The following is a 24,328-nucleotide window of genomic DNA, read 5'->3' on the forward strand; positions in this document are numbered from 1 at the left end:
CTTGACAAATAAGAATTATAAATGGCAAATTGGTAGATTGTTGAATGTGACGTTTTAATATATAAAGAGTAGAGTTCATGGGTTAGAAAAGGTTTTTAAGCTTTTATAAAAAAATATTTGAAACAATTCTGATTTAGATAAGACTACCCAAATCTTGGAGAAAGTAGTGGGAAGAAAACAAAAAAAATCTCGGCAACTAAAAAATGGTAACATTAGAATTGTGATTACTTCTCCAAAAAATCAAAACAAAAATCTTGTCATTTCACAAAAGAAGTGCTCCAGCCTGCCACCCAAAGGACACATTGACACACCCACCATTCACTCCGATTTCCAAAGTATATGAATCCCCAGGGGCTTCTTTCTGCGCTGGCTACCAAATCCCATTAGCTGGTAATACTTGGCCCTCACTTGAGTGAACAGGCAGCTGAGATGAGAAGTGCGTTTAACCAGATAGTTCTTCTTCTGAAGGGATCTACAGACGGAAGGGGTGAAGCAGGGAATAGTGTCTGATTGCCAGGTTTAGAGGAGAAAGCCAGGGGCTTTGGGTTTCCTGCAGTTTACCAAAGTGCAAAGGTTTATTAGAAGAGATTGAAGTCCTTTCAAAAGGCTCTGTTTCTTTAAAAAAAAAAAAAATATATATATATATATATATATATATATATATATATATATATATATATATATATTTACCCCACCCCCCCCCCGGACTGATTTTAGAGAGTAAGGGAGAGGGAGAGAGAAACATCAATATTGAGAGAGAACCATTGATTGGCTGCCTTGTGCAAGCCCTGCACTGGGGATCGAGCCTGCAACCTGGGCATGTGCCCTGACTAGGAAGTGAACCGTGACCTCCTCGTTCATAGGTTGATGCTCAGCCACTGAGCCATGCCTCTCAGGCAAGTCTCTGTTTCTTGTGTTGTACTTTCAAACAGTAGACAAATAACTTGCTTTCTTTCTTTTTATTTTTTACTGCTCATAACACTTCATTTTTACTTTGTACAAAATACAAAAATGCAATCCAAAGAGTACAGAAGACCAGTAGCGACAGGCACACTGCACAACAGCAAACCTTGTCTAGCAAGACATTAGTTTTCACAACTTTATTTTAGGGAATACGTGCATTATATAAAACAACAACAACAACATCAAAAACACAAAGAGGCTAGAGATTTCGCTATTTCTACCCCCCAAATAACGCTTACTATCAAGACTTTGGATAAGACCAAAAAAAAATTTAAAAGGCCAATAATATTTTTTTTCATAAAAATGTAAAAGCTACGATAAACTGTCTTTTCCCCCATCACACTGATTCAATGTCTTCTGCAAAGCCATACATTAAACAAAACAAAACAAAAATCCTGAACTGGACAGTAAATACTCAAGAGGGTTGTTACCTAGGTAACCACTCAGTAGTTTAAAGACTCTTTTAAACATTTGGAAGCCCTCTAGTCATTGCTCAGTACAGTGTTCCAGCCATCCTGCCCTTTTTCCCGCCTTTAACACACCTTGGAATAGAAATGCTTGCATCATTGAGTCTCTGTTCCTAAGAACTAGTTTTGAAAAAGAAAGTAATGTAAAAAAATATTTAACAGAACTATGAGAGATGTAGGCAAGGAGTCTTCTCTTCATAGCAAAGTTGGGTTTGCTTTGCATGGCTTCTTCTGTAGGACCTTTCAGGGTTTGTTGATCTGCCCCATGAATAAGAAGGCACCTACAGAATTGAAAGAAAACAATGCATGACTATAAAAACAGTTTTTAAAAAGTAAGATGGAAGGCACATTTAAGGGAAGGTCCCTGGGGTGAGTTTAAGTTACTGCTCTCCACAGAAATTTCTGCAATGATGGAAATGGTTTATACCCTCATGGTCCAGGATGGCAGCCACGAGTCACATGTGGCTACTGAACTCTTGAAATATATTTATATTTTATGTGATGTTATGAAATAACATTAAATGAGTTAAAAGTTGAAGTGAAATAGCCACATGTGGCTAGAGATTAGGCTGCACACCAATTATGACATTGAACTTGCAATGAGACAAGAGGATAAGGAACTAGTTTATATTATTGATTTAAAAAAGGGTAAGAGTTAAATGTATTATTTCTACTCTGTGCCAACATGAAGCCAACCTTTCCAAAAAGACAATATTATTTATTCTTCAGAGTTGTACTAGGGGACAGGAACTACTGTTACCCTTAAAGATGGAGCTAAAGTTTGAACCAATGACTCACAGAGCCCAGATCCACTGAATTAACAAATCTCAAGTCCTAACTGTGGAGTGGGCTTACAGAGGTTGATGACATCTAGCTTCTTGTAAAATTTTACTGCATTTATTTAAAAGAAAATCAATAGATGTTAAAAATAGCCCAAAGGGTGGCAGAGCTCTCTACATGTTAAATAACAAGTCAAAACAAAACAATACAAACATACAATCTTGTCCTTGTTTAAAAGATTCCATCACCTTTTATAAACACAGCCTGATTTTCCTCTCTCTTCAACGTGCGTGTTTATATTATTTGAAGTGCTTGCGATTGTTGCCACATGGGAAATAGACTAAGAGCAGCACCATTGGATGTAACTACAATGGCAATCCACCTTTCTGAATTCTAACTTGGGACCAATGAAAGAGGAGAATCACTTACCTGTAGGATTATGTCGGATGAAAAATAGAAAAGGTCTGTCCACTATAAACCAGGGAGGAGATGACCTTGCAATTAGAATCGCAGCTGTGGGAAGAAAAAGAAACATGTTGTGCACCCAGCATGCAGCCAGCAAGGCACCTAGCCCAGTGAAGCCTTGATGCTGGTGTTTGGGGACACACCACTTAATTTTTGTTCTAAGGGCTGGATGTATCACTACAGGCCCAATGGTCCCCATTTACTGAACAGCTACCATAGGCTAGGCCGGTGGTCAGCAAACTCATTAGTCAACAGAGCCAAATATCAACAGTACAACGATTGAAATTTCTTTTGAGAGCCAAAATTTTTAAACTTAAACTTCTTCTAATGCCACTTCTTCAAAATAGACTTGCCCAGGCCGTGGTATTTTGTGGAAGAGCCACACTCACGGGGACAAAGAGCCGCGGTTTGCCGACCACTGGGCTAGGCCCTTTGCATTTACCATATCATTTAGTCTACATGAGCACCACCTTTAATAAAAGCACTTACTCTTTGTAGGGTTTCTATGGGGGTTAAATGACATAAACATATTATAATGATGGTTTGTTCACCATCATTAGTGGCTGTTTTCTTTTTATTCCATCTGCCTTTCTGATGAAGGCAGCTGGTCCTTTCAGCCTATTCACATCCCTTCTGCATATCAAAGCCCAGCTTCATGCTCAACTTCTGAGTCTGTGCCTCTTTCTCTGGCACGATCTAGGTTTCCCTCCCATTGGCAACATAGACCACTCGTTGGGACCTAATGGGTTGTCCATCACATCTTGGTATAGACGTTGGACCTTGAAAGCAAACTTCTTTAGTTCATGGTCTTAGACATGCTTACTCTGCCATGCTTACCAACAGTGGCTTCAATTTAATAAGCCCGTGGTAGTGCCAGGCATAACTGCCCCATGCTTGCTGCGTTGACCCAGTCCTCTTGTTCAAACCCCAGAAAGCATTAATTACCTGGGCTTGATGTTACAAAGAAAACATCTGCAGCTGTGTTGGGATAAACCCGTGGTCAGCAAACTGCGGCTCGCGAGCCACATGTGGCTCTTTGGCCCCTTGAGTGTGGCTCTTCCACAAAATACCACGGCCTGGGTGAGTCTATTTTGAAGAAGTGGCATTAGAAGAAGTTTAAGTTTAAAAAATTTGGCTCTCAAAAGAAATTTCAATCGTTGTACTGTTGATATTTGGCTCTGTTGACTAAATGAGTTTGCCGACCACTGGTGATAAACCATTCAACCAAGGGTTATTAATAACAACTCAATAGCAAGTGTTATGGAATAAATAGAATACCCTCAAAACATATATGTTGAAGCCTTAATCTCCATCGTGACTGTATTTGGACATAGGGCCTTTAAGGAGGTATTTACTTAAATGAGGGCATGAAGGTAGAGCCCTAATCTAATAAAACTGGGGTCCTTATGAGAAGAGAGGGAGACACCAGGGATGGACACACACAGAGAAAAAAACCTATGAGAACACAATGAGAAGGCAGATATGCACAAGCCAAGGAGAGGACTGAAGAGAAACCAGCCCTGCCAACAGCTTGATCTTGGACTTCAGCCTCCAGAAGTGGTGAGAAATGAATTTCTGTTGGACTTGTTATGGTAGCTTGAGCAGACTAATACAGCAGGGCTGGGCTTCATGAGGATTTGACCTGGGCAGTTACGCAGGGCCCCACACTCACAAGGTCCCTGCACGTGGTTTAGTGTCCTGCGGCTGCTGTCTCAAATTCTCAGTCAGTTTTGAACAAGCGGCTCCATATTTTCATTTTGCAAAGAACCCTGTAAATTATGTAGCCAGTCCTGATAGTTATGCTGTTGCAAAATGGGTCAATAACTTTGGAAAAACTTATATGTCACTTATAATCACCCAGAAAAGGCAGGAGGCATTTAAAAAATTCCAACTCCTCTTATTCTAGGTCTTTGTTTCAAATGCTATTTTAAAGGAATAAATATTAAATGTTAATTTTAGAAAGGCAATAACATGTCTACTGTGGATATAAATGGTACTTTTAATGACCAGAAATATTTGACCCAGTTACAAGTGCAGCTGAGATATGATTCACTTTATGCGCTCACAGGGCTTGGTCATATCTATTCAAGCAATCTCATGTGGAAAATCAAGGGGTAAAAAGGAAACAACCTAAGATTGTTCCATTTTCTCCTTCATTATATGAGCCGTCAAGGGGAAAGCAGATGTGGATGTTCAAATGATCAATAAGGGCTGCACGGCAATCCTGCTCCAATCAGCAGCTGCGTGCTAGTTCTTCACTTCGTCCTGGGTAAACCCGATTGACTCGTTTCCTATGAGTTAAGTGCTATTATGTTATGTTTCTATCTGAAGATTGGTCTTCTCTGCCAAGAGAAGCCAGAATACGCTCTGTCCTGCTGAGAGCAGGTCTCAGCACACTACTGTGCTCAGGCCAAGTGTGGGGACAGATCCTGCCTTCATCAAGTTTTGTAGAAAGAGCCAGGCCCTATGGCTTGCATCATCTCTGCTGCTTTGTCGCTTCAATGGCAGAGTTGAGAAGCTGCTTTGGAGCCGGTAGGGCCCACAAAGCAGAAAATACATGGTTTACAGAAAGAGTTTGTCAACTCTTGTCCTGGAGGAATTTCTCTCATGGAAGTGCTTTCCTTAATGATACAGACTCGGAGGCCCATGGGCACTGGTCCTCAATCTGTCTCATTTCCCACTGTGTCCGGACAGTCACCCCACAGCACCTAACCGGAAGTCCATGAGTGAGCTGGGGATGCCCATCACCCTTCACCCCTTACCCCCGCACCAGGACCAGCCCCGCCAGGACCCCGGCTTACTGGTAACTGCTGAAGCTTTGGTTCCGTCTTCACTGACTTCAATTTTTGCTTTTTGCAAGATGTGAGAAATATGAAGGTTTTCTGACCCTGTTTCCAGAAAATAAGACAAAAACAACAGCGTTTGTTTGCTATGCAGACCATCTGTGTAGCTGGAAAAGGAACCTCAGCCATGGCCAATTCTAGTTCTTAAAAGGTATCAGAGGAGAAGCGACCTCTCACAGTCCCGATGACTGAAGGCTGTAGGAGGCCTGCCCCCTGCCGTGTCTGCTCTGAGACCTGGGATATCACTCAGGGGGAGGGCGTCCCAGATCCCAAATACGTTAGTGCTGCTAGCCATTCAACTCCAATCACTGAGAACTTCATAAACAATGAAAAGAGCGGAGCTTTAAGAAGGAAGCCCAGTTACCCAGAAGCAGCAAGCCAACATTATTTTTCACTTACAAATGTCAGATCCAGGAGGGATTTCAGATGGCATTGACAGATGGGGAAACCAAGGCTCGGAGTGTTAAAAAACATCTGCCCTTAAATCACATGGCAAGTTAGTGGCAGAGCAGGTGCTGGCTTTTCACAACAAAAGCCACTCATCTCGTGGGTGTATTAGTAAGAGAAGAGGGTCAAGCAGGAGACCAGTCAGACTGTTGGGAGGACCAGACTCAGAAACACAGTTTTGTTCCTGGAACCTTCTAGTGAATTCACTTTCCTTCTCAGCAAATCCTTACCATTCCAGCAACCCCCACTGGGGGCAGCTTTCGGGGGCAACACAAACAGGTTAATGGTAGCCTTGACTGGACATGGGTCAGGATGCAAAGGGAACTAGTGCTTCTTGTGTCATCTGGTTTTATTTTATTTTAAATTATCGGGGTGACATCTATATATATAAAAACCTAATATGCAAATAGACCAAACGGCGGAACAACTGAACAGGTGAACAACTGAACAACCGAACAAACGGTTGCTATGACATGCACTGACCACCAGGGGGTGCGCACAGAACATGGCTGGCGTTGGCAGCAGGTGGCAGAGCATGGAACATGGTGGGTATTGGCCACTGTGGGATGGTGGAGCAGGTGAGCGGGGGTGCCAGACCAAGGTGAGGCGCCAATCACTGTCATCGGGGCAAGCCTCTGGTGGTTACTGAAAATTCTTTGCTCCCGCACACTGCGGTCCCATCTGGTGCTTGCACCTGCTGCCGGCATAGCAGCTGCCACTCGCACCCGCTGCCGGTGCCCAGCACTGGCCCCGTTGCTTGGCGCCATCAGTGGGTGCGAACAGCAGCTGCTGTCCCCGATCGCCCCTCAGGGCTTCTCCACCTCCCTCTGCTCCTGAGAGGTGATCCGGGCCGGCAGCCACCTCTCGCACCTGCTTACGGCGCCGGCCCTGCTCATACCTGCTGGTGGTGTCAGCCCCAAGTGCTCTATGCCGGCAGTGGGTGAGAGTGGGGCCGGTGCTGTCAGCACATGGGAGCAGTGGCAGAGGCCTGGGGGTGCAGCGGGAGGGGCTGGGCGAGGGCATGGAGGATGGGCTGAGACCTGCCCCTGTGCCCACTGCAGCCTCATGATCCACAGTTCCTTTCAAGGTGCACGAATTCATGCACTGGGCCCCTAGCTAGTTAATAAAATTATATAGGTTTCAGGTGTACAATTCTACAATCCACCAACTGTACATTGTACTGTGTGCTCACCACCCCTTCTGGTTTTAAATTGGCTGCACCGATGCTTGGCTCTAATATGATCGATGGTGAGTGAAGGGCCCCTTTGCAGGGCCATGTCATCTGCAGGGTTAAACAGAAGATCTCAGGAGAATTTGGGGAGGCTGGTCTTCCCTCTGAACACCTGTGAACTCCCTGCGGGACACTATGTAGCATTTAGGCTACACAGGCTAACCCTGAAGGGGAAAGTGCAGATTAAAACTGTGCTCCTCAAATGTGTTTGGGCTGAGGAATTTGGTAAAGCAAAGACTCTGATTCAGTAGGTCCGAGTTGAACCCAACATCATGTATTTCAAACAAGCTCCCAGGTGATGGGGCTGCTGCTGGACCGGGATGAGTGTCTGGCTCACAGGAGGAGACCATCAGGACAGCCATGGCACTGCAGTTTCCCCGGGGGGGTCAAGTATGTCCCCGGGACAGGCACTCAAGTGTTCACTAGCAGGCACCTGAGGCTGGTGATGAACGACTGCCTTTGCACTCAAGGGGAAAAATACAAAATGGAGTGCAAGTAGTGTTTAAGCCATGACTTTGCTATGGGAGGAGGTTGCTATGCCCCAAATTAAAAAAGACAAAGGAATGACCAGTCACACATGTCTCCAGGAAAAGCTACCTATGTGGGCTAAGAAGGGATGTCATACCAGATGTATCCTAGAAGTTTTGGCAAAGAAAAATTCTAATCAGACTCTTTGGATTTACATTACTTCAGATTAATGGGCATGAATTTCCAAAATACATATCTGGATATTGTGCATGCCTGCTGTTGTTTGGCGGGAATAAGTATTTGAGAGCCCCAAAGTATCTTGACTTTTCAAACATAGGAGACAAGTGTGCATTTGAAAAAATAACAACTAATACCTAAGTAAGGGCCAAATTTTTCGGTAATAGAGACAATACACAAAATATTTCTTTACCTGTGTAGAGTTATGTGGGCTTCACAGGAAAAGTACACGTGAAATGCAGGGATGACTGACATGCTAATTGAAAGGATCAACAGCAACACTGGGCGATATATTAAATTAAACCTTGGAGAGTTTTAGGTCAACACATTGGTAATTTTGACCTTTCCTTTCTGAACAAATCAGAGACTCAGTTTGTAACAAAGTCTTCAAGTTTAAGAATACCTTTTAAACTGAACCTACTTGTTATTTTAGTAAAATTTGCCTTTGATGGATCAAACATCTCGGTGATGCCAAGAACTTTCAGCGGCTCCTTCAGATCCATTTCTGCTGTGGCCGTGAACCTAGCATGAAAGCAGAAAATAGGAGGAAAAATCACTGGGCTATGAATGATATAAAATTATATAATCAGTGCCAGCGGGAAAATGTTTACAAACAGCTTCTTTTTAAGCACGCTCTGAACAATCTAAATTGCATTGTAAATCTTAATCCCAAGGTAATTAGAGAACAACTCATCCCTCAGGCCCTCAGCTGGCATTAGCAGCACATATAGTAACAGCAAGTGGGGGCTTTCTCATCCTCACATGCAACAGGCTCCCTGTTCCAGTCTCAGGGAGATCCACAGGAGCACCTCTCTTGTGTGGACAGGAGATGCCGGGTGCTGACAAGTGTGTACACTCTGCAATGTCTACAGTCTTTCCCCACATCCAACCAAAGAGCCATCACCTTGGCTGCCGTAAGCGCCACCATCCTCACTGGGAGTGGAGATGGTCAAAAGAGAGGAGATACATTCCTGCTGGTTCATGGAGAGATCTGAAAGCATCTCAGAATGTTAAAATGAGAGCAAACACTGGGAATAGGTGTCATGGTATTGTGTTTGGGTGTAATACTGGTTTCTTGAATATGTGTAGGTTATCTGGCCTTATAGCATCCACATGTCAGCTATTCAATGTGTCATCAGGGGCTATTTTACCAGATTTGATCACATCCTGTGGGAGAGCAACAGGGTAGGTGAATGGATTCTCATCACAGATGGGTAGGAATGGCAATTAGCCATTAATTATAATTGTAATTTACCAACAATGTAACTATCTCATTCCTTTATACCAAGCATTGCCTATGTAAAGGCTTATTTTACAAAAAAAAATAATCTTGGGAAGATTACTAATACTTATTATCAATGTATTTCTCTGATTTCTTAATTCAGTGACTGGAAATTAAAAGCTATTAGAATGGGACGTTACCAACATGAAGTCTGGGTGGTTAAAAGCCCCAGAGACAGGCCCAACACTTACATTAAAATGTTCATAAAAGGAAGACATCGTTGCCCCCTTCACAATCTAGGCAAAACAAGGCATTCTCTGTTAGAAATTCAAGATTCAGACAGAATCGAGATGACTTTTCCCTTGGATTTAAGTCTTAACAGCCCAAATTCCATCTGTCTTATACTTTCAGGGTATAACAGAAAAACTGCCCTAGATACTAATGTATGAATTCTGCCTGGTGGTTTCAAAATATTTTCTTACCACCTACCTTCTGGGCCTTGGTCTTCAGTAACTTCCAGCTAAAACCTAACTAAAATGAAGCTCCTTATCAAAGAACAGAACGCTACTAAACTTTACTATAATTTCATCATACTAATATGATGACATGCATGTGTTTTTCAGTTTTTTGAACAAATGAGATATGTTTGGAGCTTGGGGTTTTGTGGAGGCTCCGAGGCCATCTGCTTTCTCTCCTCCACTGGCATTAGCTGGCCATACCAGAAGCACAAACTTTCCCACAAGCACAGCCTTGCATTCCGACCATGTGATTTCTGCACAATAAAGTGGGCTTCATGATGGGCCAGATTTTAACCTTGTGTTGCCTGGTATCTGGCACAATCACCATCAACCATCAAGAATGGAGCACTTCTGTTGTTTTCTCCTTCAGGGAAAGGAGCCACTTACTTGGGCAAGACGACCTGCACCCTCTTGGGCACCATCATGCTGGTCCAGCTGTCTATGGTCTTGGTGCTGATGTGAGGGATGATGGCTGAGAGTGGGGTGGAGCTCTCGCTCGGCAGCGCAATCAGCATGCTGATGCTCTCCCCGTGGTAGGGCAGTTCAATGAAGTTGTACCATAAGCCACTGGGGGTGCTTGTTGACCCTAAAGAAATCAGAGGCAGGTTCAGTAGGCCGTTGATAACTTCCAAACGTGGTGGGAGTGACTGCTGGTCACCAAGGTAGATTCAGAAAAAAGAGAGCCATGCAAAATAGCTTCCTTAGAAGGACAAAGATAAGGACAGTTATGTCTTCCTTCTGTGGTAAAGAATTCCCTTTCTTTAGTCTAGACCCGTCTAAACAGAATGCCTTTGGGTGGCACTAAACTTACATTTATTCTGTTGAGGGGAATTTAGGTCATAAGGCACTTAGAATACAGTGCTTTGCAAGAAGTTGATCCTTATCATATGAATAAAGAAATGAATTTGAGCTGCCTGAGAAGGATTATTTTGGCCAAGACTACATGTGTATGTTGAAGAGAAGGGAGGGAAGGAATAAACAGCTTCCATTGTTTAGGGCCCAATCTGTGCCAGCCCATACCAACCATTTCCACACAGTTACAATCACAGTGTCCCATAAGGTAGGTATAAGATGTCTATGTTACCACTAGGGAAGCTACCATTAGAGGAATTAGGTAACTTGCCAAGGGACATAGGGCTAAGAAGTGGAGCACCAGGACTTGGGGTCAGTATGTCTAATGCCAAAGACCATCTTCCTACTTCACTACCCTGACTCCCTGCTCACTCTTCATTCATTCTAGTAACTATCATTAGGGCTCTTAGATAATTTATGGTACTTGTGCTTACTAATAACAAACCAAGAATGACTTAACCAGTATTTGTCAAAATGTCGTGTAGAGAACTCTTCCAACTTGCAAGATGCTCGGTGGACAAACTGGGTTCCATACCCAGTGAGTTTAGGAAGGACTGGACCATTGCTTCTTGCAGAGAATATAATACCAACATTATAAAGGCTCTGAAATATTCCGAAGAAAACTGTTCAACTCTAGTTATCCCCAGATCTCCCAAACTAATCTGATCTTAGAACCTTAGAACGCTTTTATCCCATGTAAAATATTCAAAACATTTAGCAACTGAGCAGCATGCCTGAGCATCTCGGATTAGAGTGAATAAAAGTATAGTCACGATGGGCACTGGCAGGAAGCCCAGCTCATGGGGACGGGCCCAGAGAGGCTACCAGCTCCCTGGGGAAAGTCTTCGACAGAGCACTTTAGGATCCCATCAAACCTCTACATTCGGCATGTACTGAGTTATAAAAATAATGTGGTGAATGGAAAACCAGCATTTCTAGACTTATAGTGGATTTCTGAAAAGTTTTATTAAACATATCTCAAATTTTTAAGAAGAACTCGGTGACCTCGGTGAGGTTATTTAACCTCCGTGTGCCACTGAGCATGGAGGATGGAGACACCATTGCAGGAGATCTGGAGTTACAGGACCTGGATTCAAATCCTGGTTCTGATACACACTAGCTCTTGGACTTGGGCAAACTCCTTATCCAGGGGTTGTTGAGATGATTAAATGTGAAAAAAATATATGTAAGGGACTCAGCAGGGCCTGACCCACGGTAGGTGCCCACTGAGCACTGGCCCCCTCTTCCTCCTCCTCTAAATGACCTAGAAGGACACCATATATAAGGAAAAGAGAAAGTGATTTCTCTCATGATTGCCTTTCTTTGAGGAAGACCTTTGCCAATCACTGCACTGGAGATAGATAATATCCACGTCAGGGCTCCAGAGATGGGGGAAGGGAGGGAGAGAGACAGTGAACTTGTCTTTGTTACATAACAAACACTTTTAACTATAAAATGTGATGAAAATAGTGAAGCAGTCAGAATGGCTGACACTACAGGGTGACATTGCATGTTCCTCTTAAGAAAGAAATATGTGGCAATCTGTGCATGTGCAGGCTCACACTAGCCCGGGTTTGTCTTGGGGCTACCTACAATTCAAACATGGGACCCTCATCTCTACTTTTACCCTCCAAAACACAATGGTCTCAGCAGAAACTGAAAAATCCATGGGAAAGTGAGAAAAAAATCACTTCCTAATAATCCCTTTAATCCTCAAAGAAAACATTAGGTCCCTCCTCTGGCAGAGCTAATTTTTAGAAACTGAAATTTGGGAAGCAGTTAATAAATGATTACCCCAGGGCGAGGAGTAAGCACCTGGAGGTATTCATTAACCACTTCTAGAAGTGTTTAATGTTCAGATAAGGATTGGGGCCATGAATAATAAAAACTTATGAGCTGAGTGTGCTTGAGGCAAGGAGACAGCCTCTCTTTCCACCAGTTAATCCAGCCTCGACTGGAGACATCATTAACTAACCATTTGACATTCAGTCACTCACATCTGCCCCATGATTCCTTTCTCCCTGGCTCTGCTTCTGCTTCCGATCACAGAAGCTGATGACAAATGTCAGTGAGGATCCCTCAGAACAAACCCCTTCCATGCTTATCTTTACTTGGCAGCTTGAGGAGCCAGGAGACAAAAATAACACGTGTCCTCTCCTTCTACTCGTCCCCTAACACACTGCTTTCACAGTGTCGCCTTATGGAGGGCAAGCACAGAGGTCAGAGACACGAGATCTGGAGTTATAGGACCTGGATTCAAATCCTGGCTCTGACACACACTAGCTCTTGGACTTGGGCAAATTCCTTATCCAGGTCTTAGTTTATTTACCTGTGCAATGGGATAACAGTGCCTACCTTAGAGAGCTGTGAAAACAAAATGAGAATATATTTGCACAGTGCTCAGCACAGGGGCTGCACGAAGCAAAAACTTTCATCTACTGATGTCAGCAGTTTTGTAAAACACTTCACTTCTTGAGTGTTAGGCTGCTGCTCAAGCGGTTGAAACAGAATTGATCCACCAAGAGAAACCCCATGAGCTGCAGTAGAGCACAGCTCCTGGGCAGGATGAATCAGACAGAGAAAGGGTATTTGGGAAGCTGGTGTGGGGCAGGGTTGCAGACTGCTTCCCCTTAGTGTCCTGCCCGAGGCCCTGCATCCCGCAGCTCTGGGAAGCAGACTGAGCGTGCTTTAATGAGGATGATTTCTGGAGAACGTAACAATGCGAATGAAGCAGGCTCCTTCATTTTGAAGAGATGGGAAGATGTGAAAAGGGGAAAAGCAGCCTTTTCTCTTAGATGAATGGTGATCAACCAAACCTTTAGTGAGAAATAAAAGGCAGAAAACCAAACATTAAAAATATTGGAGATGATTTAGGACTTTGTCAGTGGTGCTTTGGGATGAGCCAGTTTTTCTGGAAAGCTCCCTAAGTGCTCCGATTCCTATTTGAAGTCCTATAAGGGGGGAAAGAGTAGGTAGGCTCAATGAAAGGTTAAGAAACTCTTAACAGTCTGTACAATCAGAGAGAACATTTTAAATATTTAATATCAGGAAAGCCTCATAGATGAGCATTCCCTAAATTATCTTCTACTACAAGTAATTATGGATGTCCTGAGTTCTGAAGGAACTGTTTAGCTATACTTAGTAGATACTGAAATATCTACACAACAAGTAGACCCACGGCCTGTTGTCTGTACTTAGGATGGAACAAAGGGAGTTTGCAGAGAGCTGATGGGGAAGGCTGATGGTTTAGGCAGCTGGGTGAGAACTGGTGCCATTTGCTGAGCTGAGGAACACGGGACAGAGAGAACTCGATGAGCGAGGGTCACAATGCCCTTATCTACGGAACTAGAATTTAATAGACGACCAAAGAGAAGTGAAATGAATAGGTGTATGAGTAGGAAGCTCAGAGGAGAGTGAAATCTAGAAATATACTGATACACACACAAACATGCATATGTATTTCTGGAATTCTTTGTGGCCTTTTAAAAAATTTCTAAGTCTAAATTCATAACCATAAACGCAAGAAATGTGTAACTGCTTTGACTCAGCAATTCCTATTCAGGGAAATTACCTTTAGAAGTTCTGGCACAAGTATCTAAACATTTATGTACGAGAATGGTCCCTGCCATGCTGTGTGTTATGGGGAAAAAGTCAATGGCCGTTTATAGGATATTATGATACATTTACGCCATGGCATATAATGCAGCTGATAAAAGGATCTCATTGACATCAAAAAGTTTCCCAAGATATACCGTCTAATGAATAAAGCAGATTATAGAATAGAAATGATGGTGTAATTCTCTGTATGTGAAAAAGTGTCACGGACATATTTCAGATAGCCATAAAAAAAGTCTCAAATGCTATCCCTGGCACTTAATAGGGGTTTTTATCCTGGGAAATGGAATTATAGGGGAACATTTACTTTCTGCCTTATATATGTCCTATTTGAGGATTTTGCAATGAGCATGAAATATACTTCTACTACAAAAGGATTTTTCAGGCTTTTCTAATAGAAAAGTTTCTATCATCGAAGAGCTATACTTAATGGACAGAGTCAAGAGAATTTTCCCCTCCTTTCCTACTGTCCCCCTCTCTCTTAATCTTACTGTGATGACATCTCAGGGGGAAAAGACGGAAAGACTGATAAATGGGATGGCAATGCTTCGGCGAAGTGACTAGGAACAATGAGGTTTAGGGAGGCCCAGGAATGTTGGGCTGGTGGCACCAGAGGCCGTGTGCGTGGGTTCAGGCCAGCAGCCTGGCCTGTCTCAGCCGGGACTGCCCAGCCCTGAGCCTTGGCTGGTCATGGTAGCCAGCCTGCGAGGAGACACCAGAAAATGAGAGACTGGCTAAGCGGTCTGTAATCACGAAGACGAATGCCTGCTGGGGCCACCACAGACAGCTAGCTCTGTGCTCCCTTCACAGCCGCAACAAGACAAACCTGCCCTGTCTTTCAGTGAAAAGCAGAGTTTAATGAAGGGACTGCTTATAAGGCATGGGCAGAGCACAGAAAAACCATTTAGGACGGTACCCTGGGCTACAAATAGTTAGGCACCCTTACCAGCCTTAAGCTGGGAGGGGTGCAGGGAAGGAGGTGACCTGGAGCTTTGGGGCACGTCCTGATGGCAGGAGCTAAATAAGACCTTGGTGGAGGGAGGCAGGGCCCCGGTGCCTGTAGAGAGAGGGCTGGGAAGTCAGCGGCCTAACCCCTCTCCCCTCCCTTGCCTCTACAATCTGCTAGTTCTCCCCACCAGCCAACCCAGCTGGAAGCCAGAGGGCAAGGGAGCCCACAGATGCAGCCTCCTGGGGGCCCGAACAGGGTGGAGAAGCGAGGACACAAATCAGGGAAGGGGCCCAGTACTGCAGTTCCACAGAGAATGAACCTTTGACGATGAGAATGTATTTGTGTACTGCTTTCTGGAAAACATACACGTATATTCTGAGACAAAGCAGTCCTTAATGGAAAAGCTCATTGGGATATGTCGCTTCCTCTCTGGGAATATCCTTTATACTCAAGAAAAGTGGGTTACATTCATTCCTGTAAACACACATATTTGAATCTTTTGAGAATGTCTGTGGAATTCCTTGCATCTTCATATTTGACTACTGACTTATTTGTCTTTTATTTTTTTCGATAGAAACATACAGTAAATGAGGTCCCCTCACTTTTTATTTTGTTAGAATGTGTACAAAGATTGACCTTAAGATAACACAGCTGCACTTGGGCTCTGAGCTGGTGGCCATGCTAGCATTCCGCTGGAGTCTTCTTGATAGCAACTTTGGGGCAAAAGAGCCTTTCCTTATCCTCAGTTGCTTCGCATGATATGTTTCTGCAGGACTTCTTAAATATATGTTACCTTTTTAAAAAATTATTGAGTGAATGATAACATTTTACCAAGAAGGATGATGAATTGAGAGGAAAGTGATTTTGTTTATTGCATCCCTCATATAAGTCATTCCCTAATTTAAAGAATCAGGCAGCTGGCGAAATGTTGAGCAGTGCTTGAAGCTAATACATACTGAATATACAAAGGAAATACTTGGGAAAGACACATCCAGGTATAGGTTGGAGACGTTAAGGCTAACGTATACAGTGAAAAGAAGAGTAATGTCAATCGGACCACCAATGCTTTGATAAAACCACATTTAAAATGCAACCACCAGCCTCAGTTATCTATGCTGTGGTCATGGAAGCAGAGGTGGGCCATTTTTTTGTTTCCTGATTGCAAAATGGATACATATTTTTTAAAATTTCAAATTGAAATAAAGAAAAAGAATCCTTTGAAATACTACCTCTGCTAACACTTAATTGAACATCCTCCAACACAGGTCTCTAGGGACGTATGAATATATAGAAAGTATTTTATACAAATGGGATGATGCAGCATCTATTGCTCTATAGCTTGTCTGAAATCAACCGTATATTAGAAAGGAGCCTTGCACGTGTGAACTTACCGCTCTGGAACAGAGAGAGCTGGGCTAGCATGGGCACTTGGTAGGACTTCCCGTCGGCTGCCATAAATGGACGTTTCTTTGTGTTCTCGGGTCGAAACCGTGATTTCCACAAACCCTTAAAATACAGGGCGTTGACCAGGACCATTCTGGTGAGCACGCCGTCGATAAGGTCGGGGGAGAGCAGATTGTCGATCTTACCTGTGAAGTCACAGAACAAACAAGGAACAAACTCAGGATTGGCAGAGGCAGCTGCTGGGTCAGGAGAATGGGAAAATCAAAGGGATTCTTAAATGATTTTGAAAAGCAATTTTTTACACCACCCTTGTATACTTTCTGATTCTTTTTCTCACTAAAAAGTAAAGCTGAAAACAAGTTAAAAATCAGAGACCAGGAAAGACTTTAGAGATCCTCTATGTAGGGATTACCAAACTTTTCATCAAGAAATTCTTTTATAGCTAGTCCCTATCAGCCCCATGCTTTAGAAAAATTTACTCATCCAAATAAGCTATACAGTATTTAATTATTAATTAGGTTCCCTATTTTGGCTAATAACGGACACATGTGATGACAGTGAGAGGTTTTGGTCAGCACAAGAGAAGCAGTCGGGCTGTTTGAACCACTGAGTTGATTTAATCACAGTCAAAATAAAGAAACACTTTATCCTGCGCAGTGTTATCAAAGGTGAATGCCGAAGTTCTCTTAAGATTTTTAGAAATGTTGAGCATTGTTTGTAATCCGTGTGTAAAGAAGAGTGGAAGTTAAAATCGGTGTCTGTATTTATGGGTCAGGGATCAAGCTAGGTGCTAGTATTACAGAGATGAAAAGAAAGGAGTTCTCTCCCAGAACTTCTAATTTGGAAGGAAAACGCTCTTCACCAGAGGTCAGGATGTGGGGAGGGTCCACCTCGCTTGTGTCAGGAGTGAAGGAGCAACCACCCCTGTCCTGGGAGGCTCCATGAAGCCACAGGATCCTGCAATGTGCTACCTGGGCTTCACCCTTTAGCTTTTCATTTACGTTCCTTTGGCTTCATATTGTAAGATTCAGCTGAGTGTGTGTGTGCGCGCGCGCGCATGCGTGTTTGTGTGTGTACATGTGCAAGAGAGATCACTAATACCCAAAGCTATTAAAAATTAGTTCAATGCAGCTTAAAAAAAAAAAAAAAGAGTGCATAATATAAATGTAAGTTATAACGTATTAAATGGCGAGAGTTTCTGAAGAAGCAAGAATGTCTAACTCAACGGAGAGATTTAAGTCGTTTTAAATGAAGCACAAGAAGATTCTGATGTACAATAAACAAACATATAAATAAATCACCAGAGAGAAGCAGACCCAGGTTTCCCTGACAGTTTCACCATTGCTCCCTATTTCCACAAGGGGGCACCAACGCCACCTTACCTTAGGATCTGAAGGGAAATGTTTTAAATAGCCATTATTCAATACAAGGCCGGCCTCTGTGAACAGACTGTGGGAAGGAAGTTAGAGCTTTGTGCTCCAGTGATAGCAAGCTCCTTAGAGTTGGTCCCCCATAGTGACTGTTTCTTGCCTTTGCTGGGAACATCCCAATGCAGCCTTTACCTGCCTTTAAAGACATAGCTCCATGGTCCCTCGTGTCCACCTTTCTGAGCCTCCCACTCATCTCCCAGGAGTTTCCATGAAGCCCGATGCTCAGCACCACCATGACATCGAGATATTTTATTCCAGACAAATGTAATGTGTCTTTCCCCACAACTGAACCACAAATTGTGCAAGAACAAGGACCCTGTCATTCATTTCCTAAAATCCCGCCTAGCTCTGTGTTCAGCGTACAGTCAGTGCTCACTAAGTGTCCGAAGAAATCTCTTCAACCTTTTTTTTTTTTCTAAGATAAATAAAACCTCTGATTGCCACTGGCAGGACTAAGATATTGTAAGGAGACGTGAAAAAAAATAAACAGGAAAGATAAAGAAAGGCAAGAAACGCATAGCTTAGAGGCAATGGGGCACACGGGGCACCTGCCATCAGTAATTGCCATAAACATGCATCCATTGTCCATCCACGTGTCTTCCAATACACTCACTGTCCACCTACCCATTCATCCTTTTTAAAAACATATGTTTTTATTGATTTCAGAGAGAAAGGGGAAGGATAGAAAGATAGAAACATTGATGATGAGAGAGAATCATTTATCAGCTGCCTCCTGCATGCCCCACACTGAGGATTGAGCCCACAACCTGGGCATATGCTCTGACCGGGAATTGAACTGTGACCTTCTGGTTCATAGGTCGATGTTCAACCACTGAGCAACACTGGCCTGGACCCATCCATCCTTAGATGCCTACCTATCAGGTACTACGTATTATTTTAGATAAGAAAACAAAACAAATAAACAAATAAGTAAATGAACCCTGCCCTCGAAGAGCTGTGTGTCCTTGAGGTGGAGGCTGACATAAGTAAACCCAGAAAAGCATAAAGCTGCAGTTGTAACATCTACCTTGAATGAAAGCACTCAAGGATGTGAGGGCAAATAAGGGGAATCTGGCCTGGTTGGCGAGGTCAGGCACGGATGGGTTCCTTGAGGAAGTATTACTTAGTTGAGCTAATGGCTATCAAAATAGCTCACACTTGAACATTTGCTAAGTGCCAGGCACTCTGCTAAATGCTTTACATGTATTATTTTTATCCTCATAACAACCTTAACATTGTTATAGCTATTCTAGTAGAGGCACAGGGAGGTTAAATAACTAGCCCAAGGATACACAGCCAATAAATGGCAGAAGTGAGATTCAAACTCAGAACGTACTCTTTTAACTGTTATGCTCTTCATGTGACAGTGTGAAAATGAATAGGCATTAACAAGGGGAAGGGAAGTATTCAGCAGGTTGGGGTCCAGTGATCTAAACATACGCCACAGGTAATTCTTATGCAGGTTTGTCAGGAACCACACTGAGAAACATGCCTGAAAGCTGGAGTTTCCCCAAGTTTTTTCTTTGAGCTGCTTCTCTCTATTGAGTCTGTTTTGCTTCCACTCCTGTGCCCTTAACTCTCCCTTCTATGAAAAATGGTTCCCAAATCTACGTTTCTACACTTAACTTTTCTCTGTTGTCCTGGACCTACCTCTCTTCCTGCATATTTTCACCTGGAACTCCAGTTTACAAAGGAACGGTTTAAAACGCCAGTGTCAGACGTGACTCAGTCTCATGGGAGAAGAGATGCAGGTAAACAAGTAATCATTATGCCGTGTGGCAAGTGCTATAATGAAGGGCATAAGAAGAGGCATAATCATATGCCCATCAGAACTGGAAAGGAGGCACCTGCTTCCTGAGATGACAGAGCAAGAGTCAGGGAAGGTGAGAGAGACCAATCCTGAATATTAAAGGCTGCGAAGGACATCCCAGGCAATGGAGACAACAGATACACAGGCAGGAAGGAATGAGCAGCAAAAATTTCAAAACAGACAAGGGCCAGTGCACGAGGTTTCCGGGCATGAGATGCAGGGAGGAAAGAAGAGGGTCTGCAGGGCTGTATTCTGCTCTGCTGCCTGTGCCACAGGGGAAAAACATCCCCAAGGGACACGAGTAGAGGCACAAAAAGGGAAGGAAGGCTGCCCGAGTTGTGGGGCCTGCTCAGAAAGAAAAGACAGACCAGCCAGTGGGGTCTTGGCCTTTGCCAACAGAAGGGCCACTGGACTTGCAGACATGTGTTAGGATCTTAGAGTCTAACTCACGCTTTCATTCACAAAGTGTAAAATCATACAAAATGTTGCCCAGGGAGGCGTGACCACTCACCCCTGGTTTCATTTTTAACCCACGCGTTGATGGAGTCACAGGCAGAGGCTGGATCTTTAAAGTTCACATTCTGGACTTCACACTGAAACACATCTCTGTTCCTGGTAATAAAAGGCACTTCGATTTTAGAGCCATTCTTCACAAACATTGCATTAGCCACCGTCACAATATCTTTATTCTTCTTGGAGACGATGGCCTTGTTGATCTTCTTTAACGTTTTACCAGCTCCTAGAGGGGAAAGGAGAAAACATGGCAGTATTTCCACAAGAATTTTGAGAAGTTATTTTTCAAAGTATCTTCTATCTTACGGCAATAACAACAGGATAAGCAAGATAATACGAGTAGCGTTCTCAGTGTCCTCGTGTTAAGGAAAGGGGGAGGGGTAATTAAATAAAGTACAACTGTTAATAGGTCTTAAAAATCGGTTATGCTTCGAGCATCAAATCACGCACATTGAAGGCCTTTTCAACACCTTTCCCATGTGGACCTCATTCTCCTCGGGGGCTTTCTTGGTACCAGGTTGACAGGAAGATTGGTAAGCGCCTCAATTATGTAGCCATGGAGGGATACAGGAAAGGAATCTTCCCAACCCATTCTCTTTCTCACTTAACAATCGTGACTGCTATTTCCTTTCCTGCCTAAGATTTAACAACATGATTACCTTTTTCTACTTTGGGAAAAAAATTAATAAAATAAGCATTTGAAAGACTATAAAAAAATGGCCATGTGCCACCATCCAAGAACAATGATTTTTACTTGATATCAAGCTCAAAAAGTAAAGGGATTAATTTTATGGCAACATAAGCTTTATTTTACACAAGCCATCCGTATGCGCTCCACTCAGTTTTAGAGCATGGGAACGAGGAGAATAAGTTATAAAGATGCAAAGTGTTTCTATAGAGAGCTTGTATTACAGATCCTTCTCACTCACGTTGCAGAATGACACTGTCCTAAAATGCCCTGCAAGTCTTGTCACTCTGAGAGCGTTTCTTCTTCTGACTCTTTAACTAGAAATTTTTTATTGATTTTTTTTTAGAGAGAAAGAAAGGGGAAGGGAGAGAGAGAAACATCCATGAGAGGGAAACATCAACATCAACTGGTTGCCTCTTGCACGCCCCCTGCTGGGGATCGAGCCTGCAACCTGGGCAGTGCCCTGACTGGGAATTGAACCTACAAACTCTTGGTGCATGGGGTGATGCCCAACCAACTGAGCCACATCGGCCAGGCTCCTCTTCTGACCCTTTAAACCAGGGCAGGGAAGAGACGCCCAGGCTCCATGAAGAGGCGGTCCTAAGGCCTTTGTCAGGTCTCTCAGGACTCTACCCCTCACACCTTCTGTGGGGCAGGACCGGATGGAGGGGGCTGGCCCATTCCATAAGTCAGGGGGCAGCAAAAGTCAGAGGCCACGTCCCAACTCTGTCCCGTTCAGCCACAAGGCCTCTTCCACACGCCCTGGTCTCCTGCTGGGAGAAGATCAGAGAAGATGTCTCCTCTTTTGCCCCACACAGTCCTGCCTTCATGCTCAATGAGAGCATCACTATTGTGAGTTCTCAGAGGCTGAGCCGGAAGTAAGGCCTGAATAACCACTCGGGCTCCCTGGGATCAGTGTGTCATGTCAACGGATGTCACAGAGGTTTGGGAGGAAGAAAAAGTGGGGTGGGGGGTGGGAGGGGGGGCACTGCCCAAAGGCCAATATCCTCAAAACTTCAGAAGTGCTGCTTAAAATGAGCGTGGCTCAGCATTAAAACCAACAACCAAAACCCAGTGCTGTTTTGGAACTGGACTGGCAGACCGATTGCCCTGGGAAAGGCCCTAAATTCTAGCCGTGATTCACTGTGAAGTTCTAAGCCACCAAGAGTTTCTGAACTCCTGAGCAAGGGGCAGAACAGTGTGTCCCAAGTATTATTCTTTCCCTGCTTCTGACAGGTGAACAAACTGCAAACTCATGCAGAACGTTAACGCCGTGTCATCCGGCAGGTGGTCAGGCATTTGGAGCCGGGAGTGCTGGAGGCCACACTGAGACCATCGCCAACGGGACCCAAAGTGCACAAACCCCACCTCACTCATCTTCCTCTCCAGCTGAAGGCGTCAACTCAGTCAAGGCCAGCAGAGGTGGAGGAGCACGGGTAGAAAAAATTGTCATTTCCCAATAAAGTCACTAAGCTGTGAGAAGTGACTGGTTCAAGGTCACAATGCCCAGAAGGCTCCGAAGCTGGCCCTGCACTCGGTCCCCTGCAGTGTGGAGGAGGCAGTAACCCTGGGTGAGAAAACCCGCACTAAAGCAAAACGACAATGCTGGGACATAAAAGCTCTAGGTTAGGTTTAAGTCAGTTGTTAAAAACAGGTAAAGAAAAGAACTAAGCCTTTTCCAAGAACTGGACCTCACTTAAGAAATTTTTTTTGGAGCCTTTTATTTTGAAACTAGAGGCCTGGTACACGAATTCGTGCATGGGTGGGGTCCTTTGGCCTGGCCGGCGATCGGGGCCAATCAGGGGGTGGGGATGGAGGGGGGGCAGCCAGCCAGGGGAGGGACTGTGGGAGGTTGGCCAGCCATGGGAGGTTGGCTGTGGGAGCACACTGACCACCAGGGGCAGCTCCTGCATTGAGCGTCTACCCCTGGTGGTCAGTGTGCGTCATAGCAACTGGTTGACGGGTTGTTCGGTCATTCGGTCTTTCAGTTGCTTAGGCTTTTATATATATAGATAATTATAGCTTCACAGGAAGTTGCAAAACAGTGTATAGGGTGGTCCCATGTACCTTTCACCCAGTTTCTCCATTGGTGACATTATGTATGGCAATACCACCACCAGAAACTTGCCATTGGGACAGCCCACAGAGCTCATTCAGATGGCAGTGTGTGTGTATGTGTGTGTGTGTGTGTGTGTGTGTGTGTGTGTGTGTGTCTTCATGCAATTTTATCCCCCAGGGAGATTCACATGTCCATCACCCCAGTCAAGACACAGAAGGGTCCCATCACCATAAGGCTCCTCGTGCTGGCCTCCATACCATGCACAACCCACCTTCCCAGCTGACATTGTTAAAAGTGCATTCACAGCCATAAGGCATTTTTAGCCCTGTACCCCATGAAGGTGGGGCAGATGGGCAGTTTCTCTTCAGAGATGAGAAAACTGAAAGATCGAGGGCTTGACCCGAAGCCCTACAGCCACAGGCTGGAATCCAGCTCTCCTAACTTCCAACACCGCAGCACTGTGCTTTAGAGCAGATGGCTTAAGCCCTGGATGGCACCAGGGCTGCTCTGCTGGCTTCTGGGGCTTTAAGAGAAGACCCAGCAAGGGATCCCCAGACTCCTGTCAAGCCCTGTGGCCAGAGCCCATAGCACGCACCTTTCACGCCGTATCTCATCACGGAGGTGAGCTGCGCCTTAGTTCGGCCATCGGCTCCCAGCTGCAGCATCCCCAGCACAGACGCGATCCCATGGGGGGAGACGACGATGTTGTCCTGAGGCCGGGACTTGACAATCTGGTGGAAAACTTGGATCCCTATGTCGGAGCTGAGTTCCTCCAGAGGCTGAGGATTAAACTGGAGGCACACGGAGGGCAAAGTCACTGTGACCACGAGGAAGAGGGGAAAATGCCAAGACATGGTTCCTGCACACAAGGCCAATCTGAAAATTAGATTAGAAAAAGGTCACTTAAATTATCCTGAAATGGGCACTTTGGGGGACTACTTTGTATTCAACCAGATGTGATTTACCTTACCCAGTATAACTGAATACCTTCTTAATAAAGTTCAGAAAGAACAGCACAGATTACATTGGTTTTGACTGTATGTTGTTAGGGCAATGGGGAGGGACAAGAAGGGAACTTCTGCTTGATGGGTCCCAACTAAGTGCCAGACACTATTCTAATTGTTATTTATTACTCATAACCACTGTCCATCCAATTAAACCAACATTTACTGAGCGCCTGCTGTGTGTCAGGCCCACGTCTAAGCACTAGGCATTCAACTGTAAAAAAGGTCGGCAAGACCCCTGCTCTCCTGGAGTTTCCACTCCAGAGGGAGACAGAAAATAAAGCAGGAAGCAATAAAGTAGACAGAGAGGGAGGGATCAGGGCAGGGACAAGAAAACATAGTGATGCCAACGAATGACAGGCT

At 44.3% G+C, this 24,328-nt stretch overlaps 1 protein-coding gene across 1 annotated transcript in view; it reads right to left on the reverse strand.

The window, feature by feature from the left end:
- Window positions 1–968: 968 nt before the first annotated feature.
- Window positions 969–24,328, reverse strand: part of SERPINE2 (serpin family E member 2) — a 59,493-nt gene continuing 36,133 nt past the window's right edge. The window contains exons 2-9 of the mRNA XM_080670703.1: window positions 23,557–23,837; window positions 20,213–20,440; window positions 16,449–16,646; window positions 10,029–10,227; window positions 8,323–8,423; window positions 5,477–5,563; window positions 2,640–2,723; window positions 969–1,711 (exon numbers count right to left, since the gene is read on the reverse strand). Coding sequence (XP_080526829.1) covers window positions 1,674–1,711; window positions 2,640–2,723; window positions 5,477–5,563; window positions 8,323–8,423; window positions 10,029–10,227; window positions 16,449–16,646; window positions 20,213–20,440; window positions 23,557–23,815 — 1,194 coding nt within the window. The 5' untranslated portion in view covers window positions 23,816–23,837 and the 3' untranslated portion in view covers window positions 969–1,673. The remainder of the gene's footprint in view (window positions 1,712–2,639; window positions 2,724–5,476; window positions 5,564–8,322; window positions 8,424–10,028; window positions 10,228–16,448; window positions 16,647–20,212; window positions 20,441–23,556; window positions 23,838–24,328) is intronic.

This window comes from Plecotus auritus (assembly GCF_963455305.1).
Source record: "Plecotus auritus genome assembly, chromosome: 5".
NCBI classification, from domain to species: Eukaryota; Metazoa; Chordata; class Mammalia; order Chiroptera; family Vespertilionidae; genus Plecotus; species Plecotus auritus.